This window comes from Cinclus cinclus, chromosome 20 (assembly GCF_963662255.1).
Source record: "Cinclus cinclus chromosome 20, bCinCin1.1, whole genome shotgun sequence".
NCBI classification, from domain to species: Eukaryota; Metazoa; Chordata; class Aves; order Passeriformes; family Cinclidae; genus Cinclus; species Cinclus cinclus.
Window position 1 is genome coordinate 5,063,534 of NC_085065.1, and position 15,212 is coordinate 5,078,745.

General features: G+C 53.5%; 1 protein-coding gene across 2 annotated transcripts in view; it reads right to left on the minus strand.

Moving 5' to 3' along the window:
* Positions 1-15,212, minus strand: part of MGAT5B (alpha-1,6-mannosylglycoprotein 6-beta-N-acetylglucosaminyltransferase B) — a 66,321-nt gene that overhangs the window by 38,804 nt on the left and 12,305 nt on the right. For both annotated transcript variants that reach the window (XM_062506157.1, XM_062506156.1), the window contains exon 3: positions 1,056-1,200. In XM_062506157.1, the coding sequence (XP_062362141.1) occupies positions 1,056-1,200 (145 nt within the window). The remainder of the gene's footprint in view (positions 1-1,055; positions 1,201-15,212) is intronic.

A 15,212-nucleotide genomic window follows, 5' to 3' on the forward strand; every position in this document is an offset into this window, starting at 1 on the left:
GGCTTGTGAGGAAGGCAAGGGAGAGGGATGGAAACGCTGATGGGAGCAGGGAAAAGCACAGGGATGGCAGGAGGTGGAGGTGGGAATGTTATGTGGGATCCAGCAGGATCACCTGACAGCTCCTGTGCTGTCAGCACAGAACAGGGCAGGGGTGACCCCTGCACGTCACATCCCTGCCATCCACCTCTCCTGTGTCACCCGAGGCTACACCTGAGCAAAATCCACAGTGGCATCTTTTCCACACGGCCAAGTTTGCCTCAAGATCTGTCCCTGTGGTTTTTCACCTCTGCTTTCCCACCACCAGTTACCAATTGTGCAGCTCTTGGCCTGACACTCAAATTAGTATCAATGAATGTTTAAAGGCTCCCAGAGCACAGGGAAATGTCTCTTTAGTGAATCAGTGTGCCACAACAGGAAGGTCTGATGGCATCTCTCATGCTGCCAGCTGAGAGCCAGGGCATCATTTTAAGCCCTTCTGCACATTTTAAACCTTGCTCAATTCCAAAGGACTCCAAACTCCTGGATTCCAAACAACCACCAGCTCCACAGCTACCTGAGGAGTGCAGGCACAGAGCAAGTGTCCTGAGCTCAGGGAGCACATCCCACACACCAGGGCTGCTCCAGCCCTCAGCAAGTCCCATCTCCAGCTGCACCACAGCACAGTGGTGCAGACACTGCCGCACTTCCAGCTGGGACAGCTGCTTCAGGAAATCATGGAATCATACAAAATCCCAAGTTAGAAGAGACCCACAGAGGCCACTGAGTCCTGGCCCTGCACAGGACAGCCCCAAAAATCACACTGTGCCTGAGAGTAGTAGTGCAAATGCTTCTTGAACTCTGGCAAGCATGGGGCTGTGACCACTAATCCTAAAAATCAGACAGTACAGAAATCACAAAAGAAAATGTTCCAGACATGGAAAATGAGACTAAAAAGATCTCCCCAAGCCCCAGGTGCTGCTGGGCCCTGCCACCCCCTCAGAGCAGCTCATCACACTGGGGTGTTCTGCTCCTGCAAAGCCCCCACGCCCAGCACTGCTCCACAGGGTCTGACTGACCTGTCCAGAGGCAATCGTGCTTCATCCCCTTTGTGGAAGTCAGTGCTGTTCTCCAGCCTGGCCAGGATGTCCATCCTCTTCATCAGCATCTCCAGCATGTCGCTCATCCTCCGCAGCAGCCCTCGGGACTCCAGCGCACCCATCACTGCAGCACACAGAGAGCATCTGAGACAGGGCCATGGCTGGTACTGACAGAGCCAGAGCATCTGAGACAGGGCCATGGCTGGTACTGACAGAGCCAGAGCACCTGAGACAGGGCCATGGCTGGTACTGACAGAGCCAGAGCATCTGAGACAGGGCCATGGCTGGTACTGACAGAGCCAGAGCACCTGAGACAGAGCCATGGCTGGTACTGACAGAGCCAGAGCACCTGAGACAGGGCCATGGCTGGTACTGACAGACCCAGAGCACCTGAGACAGGGCCATGGCTGGTACTGACAGAGCCAGAGCACCTGAGACAGGGCCATGGCTGGTACTGACAGAGCCAGAGCACCTGAGACAGGGCCATGGCTGGTACTGACAGACCCAGAGCACCTGAGACAGGGCCATGGCTGGTACTGACAGAGCCAGAGCATCTGAGACAGGGCCATGGCTGGTACTGACAGAGCCAGAGCACCTGAGACAGAGCCATGGCTGGTACTGACAGAGCCAGAGCACCTGAGACAGGGCCATGGCTGGTACTGACAGACCCAGAGCACCTGAGACAGGGCCATGGCTGGTACTGACAGAGCCAGAGCACCTGAGACAGGGCCATGGCTGGTACTGACAGAGCCAGAGCACCTGAGACAGGGCCATGGCTGGTACTGACAGACCCAGAGCACCTGAGACAGGGCCATGGCTGGTACTGACAGAGCCAGAGCATCTGAGACAGGGCCATGGCTGGTACTGACAGAGCCAGAGCACCTGAGACAGAGCCATGGCTGGTACTGACAGAGCCAGAGCACCTGAGACAGGGCCATGGCTGGTACTGACAGAGCCAGAGCATCTGAGACAGGGCCATGGCTGGTACTGACAGACCCAGAGCACCTGAGACAGAGCCATGGCTGGTACTGACAGAGCCAGAGCACCTGAGACAGAGCCATGGCTGGTACTGACAGAGCCAGAGCACCTGAGACAGGGCCATGGCTGGTACTGACAGAGCCAGAGCATCTGAGACAGGGCCATGGCTGGTACTGACAGACCCAGAGCACCTGAGACAGAGCCATGGCTGGTACTGACAGAGCCAGAGCACCTGAGACAGAGCCATGGCTGGTACTGACAGAGCCAGAGCATCTGAGACAGAGCCATGGCTGGTACTGACAGACCCAGAGCACCTGAGAGAGGGCCATGGCTGGTACTGACAGACCCAGAGCATCTGAGACAGAGCCATGGCTGGTACTGACAGAGCCAGAGCACCTGAGACAGAGCCATGGCTGGTACTGACAGAGCCAGAGCACCTGAGACAGAGCCATGGCTGGTACTGACAGACCCAGAGCATCTGAGACAGAGCCATGGCTGGTACTGACAGAGCCAGAGCATCTGAGACAGGGCCATGGCTGGTACTGACAGAGCCAGAGCACCTGAGACAGGGCCATGGCTGGTACTGACAGAGCCAGAGCACCTGAGACAGGGCCATGGCTGGTACTGACAGACCCAGAGCATCTGAGACAGGGCCATGGCTGGTACTGACAGAGCCAGAGCACCTGAGACAGAGCCATGGCTGGTACTGACAGACCCAGAGCATCTGAGACAGAGCCATGGCTGGTACTGACAGAGCCAGAGCATCTGAGACAGAGCCATGGCTGGTACTGACAGAGCCAGAGCACCTGAGACAGAGCCATGGCTGGTACTGACAGAGCCAGTGCATCTGAGACAGGGCCATGGCTGGTACTGACAGACCCAGAGCATCTGAGACAGAGCCATGGCTGGTACTGACAGACCCAGAGCACCTGAGACAGAGCCATGGCTGGTACTGACAGAGCCAGAGCACCTGAGACAGGGCCATGGCTGGTACTGACAGAGCCAGAGCATCTGAGACAGGGCCATGGCTGGTACTGACAGACCCAGAGCATCTGAGACAGGGCCATGGCTGGTACTGACAGAGCCAGAGCATCTGAGACAGGGCCATGGCTGGTACTGACAGAGCCAGAGCACCTGAGACAGGGCCATGGCTGGTACTGACAGAGCCAGAGCACCTGAGACAGGGCCATGGCTGGTACTGACAGAGCCAGAGCATCTGAGACAGGGCCATGGCTGGTACTGACAGACCCAGAGCATCTGAGACAGGGCCATGGCTGGTACTGACAGAGCCAGAGCACCTGAGACAGGGCCATGGCTGGTACTGACAGAGCCAGAGCATCTGAGACAGGGCCATGGCTGGTACTGACAGAGCCAGAGCACCTGAGAGAGGGCCATGGCTGGTACTGACACAGCCACCCATGGCACCCCCTGCCCCAGCTCCAGCCCCAGAGCTGCCCATGGTCCTGTGCTCCCAGTCCCACAGGTGGGCTCTGTGGTGTATGGACCCTGCTGTCCCTGCTGTCCCTGCTGTCCCTGCTGTCCCTGCTGTCCCTGATGTCCCCTCCCTGGCTCTGCCCCGCAGCCCCATCCTCCTGCCCAAGCAGGGTAAATCCCTGCACAAATCCAGCTGGGTTCTTCCAGCTCAGGATAGCCAATGGTTCTCTCAGCCCTGGATCCAGCCCCTTCACCAGGCATGAATTCCTGACTTATCCACCTGATCCAGCCTGTCCCGAGGGCTTATGGCAAACTGACAGTATTCCCAAGCACCAACCAAACAGCTTTTCATTTGGCTCTTTTTCACTCTCCACCTAGCCCAGCATCCTGCCTTTGACACAGCCTGCAGGGGATGCTTAAGGAAAAACATGGGATGGTAATCAAAGATTTGGTCTTCCCCCAGAACATCCTCCCAGCAGCATCGTTTTTTCCTGATACAGAAAAGAAGACATTTTCATCCCAAATCTGCCATGGGGTGGGTGACCCTACACTGGAAATAGCTCAAGTGCTGCATGTCAACCCCCCCAGCAGGGAAGGCCCCCAGTTCCCAGCTCTAGTTAACACTGTTTCCTATGGGTTAGCACAGCACTGACCTGCTGCCACATGGAAAGCACAGGGGGATCCAGGAGCTCCTGGCTCCCAGCTTGATTTGCCATCTAGTGACAGGCAGCCTGAGCCCGGAGCCAGGGAACAGAAAATAAAGCTCCTGTTTCATCTGAGCTCGGCTCATTTCACGTTGGTAATAACTTAATCAGTGCATAATCCCCTGAACCTCTTCCGTTTAGCTTATCTCTGCCATTCCACTCACATGTGCTTTCCAAGAGGCAGCACATATTTAATTTAGGGAGCAGCAGGAGCCAGGGAGGCAGCACCAGGAAGGCGAGCGGCTGCTGGATGTCCTGAGTGGCCATCAGGTGTCCATCAGGTGTCCATCAGGACTTAGGGGCACCTCATGCATCTCCAAACAGATGCACCACCAGTCTTGCAAAGCCAGAGAGAGTATGGGATCCCCTACCCTGGCACAGCCAGGGCTGTGGGATGATCAGGGCATCCCAATGGCATTGTGTGCCAGGGACAGCCCTGGCACGGGCTTCTCCTCGCCACAGGAGCTGACTGAGCACGTGAAACAGCACAGAGGCCTCAGTGTGGGGTCTGGGTGGTTTGGGTGCTCGGATGAGAGCGGGGTATGGCCGTGGTGGGATCGGGGACACCCTGACAGCTCCCGCTGCTGCACAGCTGCACCCCCGGCTCCATCCCCACTCTCCCAGGAATCCACCCACCCACTCTCCAGCCACAGCTCCCAGGGGGTGGGAAGGCTGCTTCCCAGGGAAGGCTGCACTGGCACTGCAGCTGGACTGGAGGCTCCAGCCCCCCACAGTCCTGTGGCAGGCTCTCACCCAGAGCACTGGGATAACATCAGATCACTGCGGATGCACGGCACACGAACACAGGGGTGTGAGCCAACCCTTAACCCCTCCAAGAAGCTGACACTGGGCCAGCCAGACCTCGCCAAAGGCTGCCTTCCACGCTTGGCTGAGATTATCAGCAGCACATTATTTTTCCTGATGCTATCTAATAAAACAGAAGAAACATTGAGAGAAAAACCAATTCCTCAAAAAAAGAGGACAAACCACCATTCATAGAGATTGAAACTGGGCTCTTCCCCAAACATTCCCTCAGTTCCATGACAAGAAGTCAGTGACTTCTGCTTGAATCAGTGGGTGTCCAAGGTCCTGTGCAGCCCCAGACCTTCCTGGGTGAGTTTGGGAACACAAGAGCCACCTGTGCCCATCCCACCTGGAAGATCACCGTGTCCCCTGGGTGATGTAAAAGTCACAGCCTTCCCCACTGAAGAGTAGCAACACTAATGAGCCTGCAATTAAAAGATGCTGTGGGGTTCAAATAGTAGAATCTTGGAACCTGGAGCTCCGTTTTGTCAAGGGCTGTTCCAAACACAGCTGAGCAAATCAGGAAAAGGCACAGCCAAGGGAAATAGAACAGCTCTGACATGAGCTTAACTCAGAAAATCCACTTAAATCAGAAAATCCACTGTCCATAGTCTGAGCCCATTCCAGTGACACTCCTCCCACAGCTGGGCTGTGTTCATGGGTTGCAGACCCCAGCCCCCTCTATCCACCCCAGGACTCACCATCCCTCAAACAGGGATTTCTTCTCAGGATTTGCTCCTGCTCTGACACCCCAGCATGGCCAGTAGGTCAGAGCTTAGACCTTAACTCAGTTTTTGAGCAGGACATTCATTACTGATCCCTCTTGGATGCTCCTGTGCTGCGGTGGGTGAGGCTGGAGGTCAGGAAAAGGACCTGACCCAACCCCTACAGATGGCCAGAAAAGCTGCAACCACAACCACCAGATTCCCATGGGTGGAATTCATCCTGGCCTGGAGATTTGGATTTCCAGCAAGTTTGGGGGGAGGGGGGGGTAGGTTGTGACAGTTTGCTAGGAAGACACAAGGATTGTGCCTGGGAAGGCAATAGAGATGGAGATTTCCTGGCAGTCCAGGCAAGGACGCCTCTCCAAGACTTCATCACAGAAGCACAGCTCACAAGACAGCTCTGCTCCCAAACCACTGATGAGGGAAGAGGATATTCCCACCAGGGCACAAATCCATTTCCCTGTGGATCCCAGAGAAGCCAGCTGCAACTGGAGCCACAAGCTCCAGCTCTGCACCGCACCAGCCTGGCCCCTGACATTCCCACTGGCTTCCCTGAATTTCTCTGAGATCTCCCCTCCTGTCACTGCCTCCATCCAACTCCCAGCTGGTTTCCAGCCTCAGCAAGATGCTTTCCAACAGCAAAGCTCTGAGCTTTGCTGTCAACGGTGAGCCAAGATATTCCTTCTCAAATAAAGAAATTTAAAAATCCCAAATACTAACTAAAAATAGTAATTAAAAAAAATAAATCCCAGCTTTCCCTGCATGATCTTTTGGAGCAGCCTGCCAAAAAGCAGAGCTGTGGCAGGGCATATCTCCCCCAGCCCTCCCCTGGCACTTGGAGATGAAGTCAAAGCTCTTCTGCATCAACACCTCTCTCTTTCTGTTCCTGGTCTTTGTTGTTGTTGTTGTTGTTTTTCCACAGCTTAAGGAAGCTAACAACAACCTGACATTTTTGGCAATGATTATTACATCTCTTGGAAAGTGTGTCTCATTAAAAGCAGAAGAAAGGAGGAAAAGTGCTGAAGCGACTCTTTTAAAAATGCAAGAGCCAGGATTAATTTGTTAACCTGAAACGGAGGCTCAGACTCCCACCCAGAGCTGCTCAGCTGCCCGAGCCAGCGCAGGCATCCAGAGGATGAAGGAGATCCTGGCCAGGACCTCAGGCTTCTCCCTAAATCCAGTGATGAAATCCCCAAGGAGACTTTACCTATAGAAATACAGGCAGCCAGGATAAACCCAAACCCACTTTAACAGCACCAAAACCCAGTAAAACAGCTCTGAAAAATTAAACAGTGCTGAAAAACACTTTCTTTTAAAAAAAACAAAGCCACCAAGCTGCTAATTAGAAAGGAAAAATATTCTAATTTTCCCTGATAATCAGCAGTGATGGGACAGCAAATACAAGTAAACCCAACCGACAGATTAATTGGAGTTTGTTAAAGTATGAAAGGGTTTTGACAGTTTTCCTGAGTGGCAGCCACGCTTTCCAGGCAATCACTGAACTGACAGAGGTTTTCATAGCAGCACTAGGAAATAATGATTGCAATCAATCATATCTTACTGGATTTCATGAGACACGCTGGTAAACACAGCAGAGGGAGGAGAATTATTTATGGGGCTTCTGAAGAGCACACAGCTAAGTAATTGGATGAAATCAGGGGAAAAAAGGAAAGCAGCCCCTAAGGGTGATGTCTTGTGGAAGAAGGAATAGCTTCTCTGTGAAACCAGAGGAACAGTCAACAGCAAATATGCTCAAATTTGGAAGGGTTGAAACCCAAGGGAATTCACTAATGATGCACTTGTTTTTAAAATACCTCCTTGGATTGAAAGCAGCCGTGAGCAGGCATCACCCCCTGCCAGTACCTGCCACTGGAACCTCCAGAACAGGAGCCAGGATGAGCATTCAGGGGACTTTTGCTGTGTCTGCCAACCTAAATTCAAAGGTGAGCTTCCCTGGAACTCAGTGATCCTTGTGGATCCCTCCCGGTTCAGGATATTCTGTGTGTCTGTGATTCCCTGACCATGCAGGAGTGGAGAAAGCAGCTGAGAAAGGAGCATCTCCAGTGCAGGGGACACCCTGCTGGACAGTCCAGCACAGGACTGGGACCAGTGAGGTGATGCTGGCAAAGCCTAGGTTGTGCCACAGGGAAAGGAGAAGACAGGAAAGCATTTCCTTGTGTTTTCCACATTTTGGGATCCTGCTCGTGTTGGGAGCCCTCTCCATCCAAGCATGGATGGAGTGTGGAGGATGTCACCCTGTCACATAGGCTCTGGGATGCTTGGGCTGAGGTGTTCAGAAGGAGTTAAACCCCTCAGGAAAATAAAAAGAGCACTTTGGGGCCTGTCCTCTTGTGCTAGTTTCAGCTGGGGTAGAGTTAATTTTTTTTCCCAGTGGCCGGTGTGGGGCTGTGTTTCGTAACCGTGCTGAGCACAGGGTTGATTTTACAGAGATGTTTTTGTTATTGCTGAGCAGGGCTCACACAGAGCCAAGGCCTTTGCTGCTTTTCACTCTGCCAGGCTGCTGAGGAAGCTGGGGGTGCTTGGGAGGTGGCACAGGACACAATGGCCACCTCCTGTCTCCATCCCTTTGGGGAAGCTGCTCCAGGGATAGACAGGAGTCAGGACAGGGGACCCAGACTGACCAGAGGGATATTCCAGACACTACAACATCATGGTAAGGGTATAAAGTGGGGGAAGAAGGAAGAAGAGGGTTCTGGCATCAGACAGTGGGTGGTGAGCAATTGCACTGTGCATCACTTGTTTCCTTTTTGTTATCACTATAATTTACCATTATAAATGTATTTTACTTTATTTTCAATTAATAAACTTTTCTTTTCTCAACATACAAGTTTTACTCCAATCCTCCTCCCCATTCCACGGGGATGGGGGAGGAGGGTTGACAGAGTGGCCTTGTGGTGCTTCATTTCCATCTGGGGTTAAACCACGACATCCCTTTAGCCACTTGGAGTGACTGGAACCTCCCTGATGGCTGCTCGCCTCCCTGGGTCACTCTGCCCCATCCTGCTCAGGGAGTCCCACACTGGAACAGCTTCCTGCTGAGAAAAGGGGGGGAAACACACATTTCCACCCAAACCCAAGTTGTTTCAAGGGCAGCAAAAGCCTCTCTTGCCCTCCTGTGGGGAGACCAAGGCACAGCCTCAACCCACGGCTCCACAGAGCCGGGTGAACAGCACCAAAGCTCCTCCCTGACATTGAAAAGACAATCCCTCACTGTATTCCCAATGTCCATAACCTGGCTGGTTGGCTGTTGGTCCCCTCCCTTCTCAGACCTGTTGCAGCCCTGCCTGGCCATCCCTCAACAGCAAATCCCCTGCTGGTACTGGAGCTCAGAGATAGGGAGACATTACCTCTGTCTATTGAAAATACCAGCTGAATTAATTTCAATCTAAAGCACAATTTGCTTTGTTTTTTCTCCTTTAAAGGATGACTCCAGGCTACTTAAACCCCTCAGGAGGGCAGCACAATCTGGAAAGATTTATTGCAGAAGAAAGCAGAGGATCTCAAGTGGGGTTGAGGCAACCCCAGACCTCACTGCCCCACTCCTTGGGGTGGTACCCAGGGCTGTCCTGGGGATCCCAGCCTTCCATGAGGGCTCCACTTTCCCAGGGAGCAGAGCCCCAGCCCTTCGATTGTCTGCCCCTCTGATGTTCCTCTATTTACTTTCACTATCGATTTTGATTCAAGCAGATTAAAAGACCAAAGAGCCAACTAGCCAAGGACTAACTCTGACACATAATCCATTACAATCACAGCCCAGAGACCCGGTGCTAACTGGAAACAAGAGAACCCAAGGCCAGGCTCAGGTTGGCAGCAATGGCCACCTCCTGTCTCCATCCCTTTGGGGAAGCTGCTCCAGGGATAGACAGGGTCCCACAGGGTGGCTGCACCTCTTAAGGCCACCCATTCCTCAGCATGGGCTCCCAGCCAGTTATTGCTGCCAGCAAATCCACCCACATCTGCCATTAAACTCTACAGATTCATTCATTTAAGTTATACAGAGAAAATACAGACTTGCTTAGCCAGTGCCCCAAAGGAAGAGAGCCCCAGGAGGCACACAGGGAGCTGCCCTGGAGCTGGAGGTGCCCATGAAGCAGCTCAGGGGCTGCTGGTGAAGTGGACACTTCAGCAGAGCTCCAGCTGCACCAGGGATCTGTGGCTGAGCCCTGCCAGTGCCAGCAGCAAAGCAGCTCCCTGGTAATCAGCCAAATTAGGCAGCCTTAAGTCACTGCCTGGTAAAGCAGATTATGTCCCACCTGCCTGCTATCACCTACTGCTGGATTTATCCATCCCCCTTTGCACTGCTGTGTGAGTGTGCGGCCTCAGGGGTGTTTTCCCTCACTCTCTCTGCATCTGTGAGCAGGCACAGCCTGCCAGACCCTCTGTGCCCTGCAGGACTGCTTCCAACACAGCCACAACCTGGCCAGGCAGGACCTGCTGGTGTGACAGCAGCAATTGCAACCTTTCCCTGGGCTCAGGAGAGCCCCTCACACCAGCAGTGCCTGGGCTCCATGGCAGCATGGGCACAAATGTGCTGCAGGAGTTCCCTGCTGAGAGCCAGACCCAGCTGTGCCCAAAGCAGCACCAGCAGGGGGAAATAACCCCACTGAGCCCCAGGAATCTCTCCTGAAGGCCTCACACCACCCCCATGGCCAGGCACCGCTCTGCCCATCTCGCTCCCAGCCTAAAGCCACAGCCCTGGGATCCATCACAAGCAGCCTCAGGAGCAAGGAGCTGCAGCTCTGCTTCCCTCCTGCAGTCCCTGCCCCACACACTGCAGGTTCTCCTGCTGCCACGATGCCCCAAGAGGCTTCCTGGAGGAGGCTGGTTTAAGAAAACCACCCTGAGGTGTCCCTGTCCCAGCCCTGCTGGCTCTGGGGTCTCGTTCCTCCCTCCTTCAGCGGCAGGACCCCGAGCTGAGCCTGCAGAAGAGGATGCTGATGCTTTTCCAGCCATCCAGCTCCCCCTGCCCCTCCCATCCCAAAGGAAACCCTGTCGGAAGAGCCTGCAGCTCCACCCAAACACGCCTGCTCCCGCTTCCCAAACAAAGAGGGAAAGGCAGGAAAATGAACGATACGCTCCCACTCCCAGTCAGGAGCTCTTCATTGCTGCAAGGGAGAGCCCACGGCTGTTCCTCCCAACTTTTGTTACTTCTTATCCCACCACACACACACCCCAGAGACCTGCTGTCCCCTCGGGGACATGGGGACAGTCCCTGCAGTCCTGCCACGAGCCATCACTGCAGGTTAAAGGAGCTGGATCATCTCCTCTCCCCCACAGCCCCTAGAGATGGGCTGGGGGAGTTGGGAAGCTGGGGAAGAAGAGAAGAATACACGCAACCCCAACACACGCTGCAGTTCAGCTTTTATTTGTTTTAATATGTATTTTAATGCATCTTTCTTCCTCATTCTCATCCCCCTTTCACTTTTTCTTTTATAAGGCAGCAGCAGGGAGTTTTTAGCTGCTTCGCTATTGCCAGCCAGCACTGTTTTAAATTGCATTTTAAGCTGTTCTGCAGTGCTTCAAACACCTCACACTGCAGGACAGGCTTCCAAATTACAAGATTAACATTGATTTTAAATTGCTTCCTAAAACACAAGGACTCCAGCACAGGGATGGATCAAGGGCAGCTGCTGTAGCAAAGCCCAGAGGACACCAGAGCTCCTGGGGCATGGCTGGACCCCACACTGGTGTGGATGCTGTTGGGACTGGGGGCAAACTGGACCCTGGGTTTGCAGCTGAGATCCCCAGTTTCAGGTGAAAAGCAGCACACACAGGTCCCACAGGACAGGCACAGCCCCAGAGTGACTCCACGGACCCACGAGCCAGGGACCAACCTCCATCTGGGTTCTTGGTGTTTGCAAGAGGTGTCTCTCCAAGGGCACCAGCATCTAACTCAACTGGCTCTCCTCACAATGGTCCCCATTGCTCATCCAGGGAAAATTGTACTACCAGGAGCCAGTGGCCCATGGATGGCAGGAAAGGAAGGATTGCACCCAGCACTTGCACAGCCCTAAACCAGTCAGTGGAAGGTTCCAGGAGGCTCAACACCACCATCAATCCTCCAGCCCTGCACATCCAGTGCTCCAGCCCACAGCCACACTCACAGCTGCCCCAAAAGGTTCAGCTTCAGAAACAGCACAACTCACTCATTTAGCACTTCTGAAATGATCACCCTTTCTCCTTCAGCCAAAAAGATTGGCCAAAAAGTGCTGGGCATCCTGCCACTCTTCTTCCAGGAGCAAATAAATCATCCCCTTCTTCCAAACCCATCAATCTCCAGCGAGCCCAGGGCCCAGATCCTCCAAGCAGCAGCAGAGCCCAAAGCAGGACCCCCAGAGCTGGGGGGCAATGGCAGAGCTGCAGGATGAGCCTCAGCTAATCTCTGCTTGAGCTGAACTGAGCCCTGCTCTCTCGTTTGAGCCAGAGAAACAAATAAATCAATGGGAAAGCCCAGCTTTTACAGAGGCTGCTATGGTTCCCACTGTGCTAGTTTTATTTTCTGAAGTACCTGCTGCCTCCCGGGCTCAGGATGAATTTTGATTTAGGAGCAAAAAGGGGTAATAAAAGAATAAAGAGCCATTAACATTCCTCCTGGCCATGGTGGGGTGTAGGCTCATCACAAGTTGATGGAAATGCCATTTGACTTCCTTATGAGCTATAGAAAATCAATTAATTGATTTAATCATTCCCTGGATGTCCCTGCTTATGGAGATAACAGAGTGCCAGGGCAGCAGGATGCTGCTCCTGCCTCCTCCAACACAGGGCCAGCAGGGGAAGGACCAGCACACATCCCTGCTCCAAGGTCCTCATCACTGCTGCCCCAGTTCAAAATGTGTGAATTCACACTTCCATTTTCCAATAAGTTTGGTGGCATAATTTTTTTCTTCTCTTTAAGCCTGCAGGCATCCAATTCTGAGCAGTAATTGCATGAAACAGGCACTTCTTCAGGAAGAGACATTTTCCCAGGGTAGATTAAGCCTTAACCACTACAGCAGCAGCCCTGACACTTCTCTTTACCTCTCTGTGCCCTGCAAAGCACCGATTTGCATTTTTCTCCCCCAGCACATCCCCAGACAAGTGGGCAGGAACCCCCAGTGGCATGTGGAACCCCAGGGGTGCCTTTATTTTCATTATTTCAGCAGCTCTCATTTCCCTGCCTGCAACACCAATTTAATAAGGGCAGTAAAGTTTTGCAGTTCCACTTGAAACTCCCTTTCCACGGGTGGGTTGAGGATGGGAGCACAGTGCACAGAAGGGTGGATGCTGAGTTTGGGGCTGAAGTGGGGACACCAGCAGAAGAAGGAGAGGCCACATGCTTTTGGTCAACCCTCATTTTCTCCACCCAGACAAAACAAAGGTGTGCTCCCAAAAACCTACAGGTTAAGGACACCCCCATGTTGGCCATGGGGGTGCAACCCCAGCACCGTGGAGCCCTTGGCACTCATGGGTGTTGTGTCACCTCCTTCAAAGAGCCCTTGGGACAACTGAGCATCCAGCAGGAGCTGGCAAAAGGCAATGTTTGGGGCAGAAAGCCCTCACCCTATATCTGGGCTCTGGTTTAACTCGTTTCTCCCCACCAATGCTTGGACAAGGAAGGAAGAGAATGAAGGGAGCTGCCAGAGCTCAGCCTTTCCAGGGGAGCCCCAGAGCCCACCCTGCTGCTCCAGGAGAAATTAAAAACCCATCAGCTCCCAGCAAAGCTCTTCACCAAGGAGATGCTCCAAGCAGCAGCCAGCTCCACTTGGCACTAGCCAGACAACTTCTTACAGCATCAGCTGGCTGCTCCGAGGATTCATGGAGTGGCTTTGGAAGGGATGGATGCAGAGAGGCTGGAAGCGAGCCCCAAGCCCTGAAGAGCTGCCTAGCATGCTCCTCCACATGGCTTCCACCTGGCTGGCACCCACAGGCTCCAGGAGAGTCTAATCCAGCTCCAGATGCAGCAGCAGGAAGATGAAGCACTGGGGATGTGCAGGCTCTGCAGGTCCCAGCTGGTGCTGAAGAGGTGACCCCACACCCTGCCCCACTCCTGGCACTTGGGAAAACAACCTGGATAACAACCCCACAGACAGTGAGGGGAGAGGGCATGGGACAGGGGAACCTCCTGTCTTCTGAGGGAGTTCTGCATGAGCAAGCTCTGGATTCAGACGCTGAGAAAAATCTCATCCCTCCTCCTGGAGCAGCATCCCAGGCAGTGCTGGCAAGACACGCTCCAGCATCCGCTGATGCTGACAAGCTGCTCACAGCGCTGCAGTTACCCAGGGCTGCTCAGCAGACAACATCAAAACATGACACCAGCAGCCCGGGAGAGGGTTATAACTCACTCAGGAAGAAACTGGGAATAATTAGCACCAAGTTTGCTGAGCAGAGCCCGCCCGGCTCCCTCCCTCCCCTGTCACTGTCACTTGCTTACACGAGTCTTCACAACTGGTTCTCCTGTCGCCTCTGCTGAGCGTTAAAGGCAGTGAGATAAATCTATAACTCACATGACTTCTTGAAAGCAAAGGGAACACGAACATCCCTGGAACCACACATCTGTGGGCTGTGTCTCAAGGAGGCAGCAGTCCAAGCCCTCACTCCCAGGTGCTCTCTCCAGCCAGAGCTAGTAAGAAAACGGATTCCCAAAGCCACAAAGCAACTTTTGGCCCAAATTCTGCCCAACCCAAGCTCCTGTCAGAAGAGCTGTGTGCTCTGCCCAGAAGCAGACTGGGATCTGTCGCAAGTGGCAGAGACCCAGATTTGCAAATGGGTCCTGAAAATTACTTTTCCCAAGAGAGAGGGAGGGTGAACACATCTGTATTTTATTTTAAAAGCTCTCTTGGGCTGAGCAGCATCTTGGTGCAGCCAGGACAGAGCTGAACCAAGCTGTGTCCCCCTCTGCTGTCAGCCCTCACAAGGAGAGAGTACGCTGTGGGTCAGGGTCATGGACACAGGCCTCCCCCTCTTCCTCCTCCTCCTCCCCTCCCAGCACAGCTGACTGCAAGAGCTACCCAAGCTCACTCTGATCGTTAGCAAATCCGAGCTTGACCTTTCTGCATCCTCTGTGAGAACAAATGGTGATGTTACCTGGCCGTGCTAACCCAGCTGAGACACTGCTGGAGCAGAAGGAAAAGCAGCAGAGCCAGGAGCAGAGCAAAGGACCTCTCTGAGGAGATCATGTAGGTTCTCACATTTCTATTTGGCCTCTCTGCTCTGCAACTCAGGGAGCAATCCAAGGCATTGAAATAACAAAAGATCCCGTTGCTTCACGGTGCTGTGGCTCTGAAATGGTGAAAATGCCCTACAAAACCCCAAGCAACCTTCAGCACTGTCATCTGCAGCACTATTCCCACCCCTCCACAACATCCCTGCTCTGGAGAGAAACAGAAGTCACAAATACCAAAGCTTACAGCTGTGCTGCAGAGCCCTAAACATCTCCCTCTCTCCTCTCCTGTGTTCACTGATGGAAGAAATAGCTTTAAGCAGGTGAGACT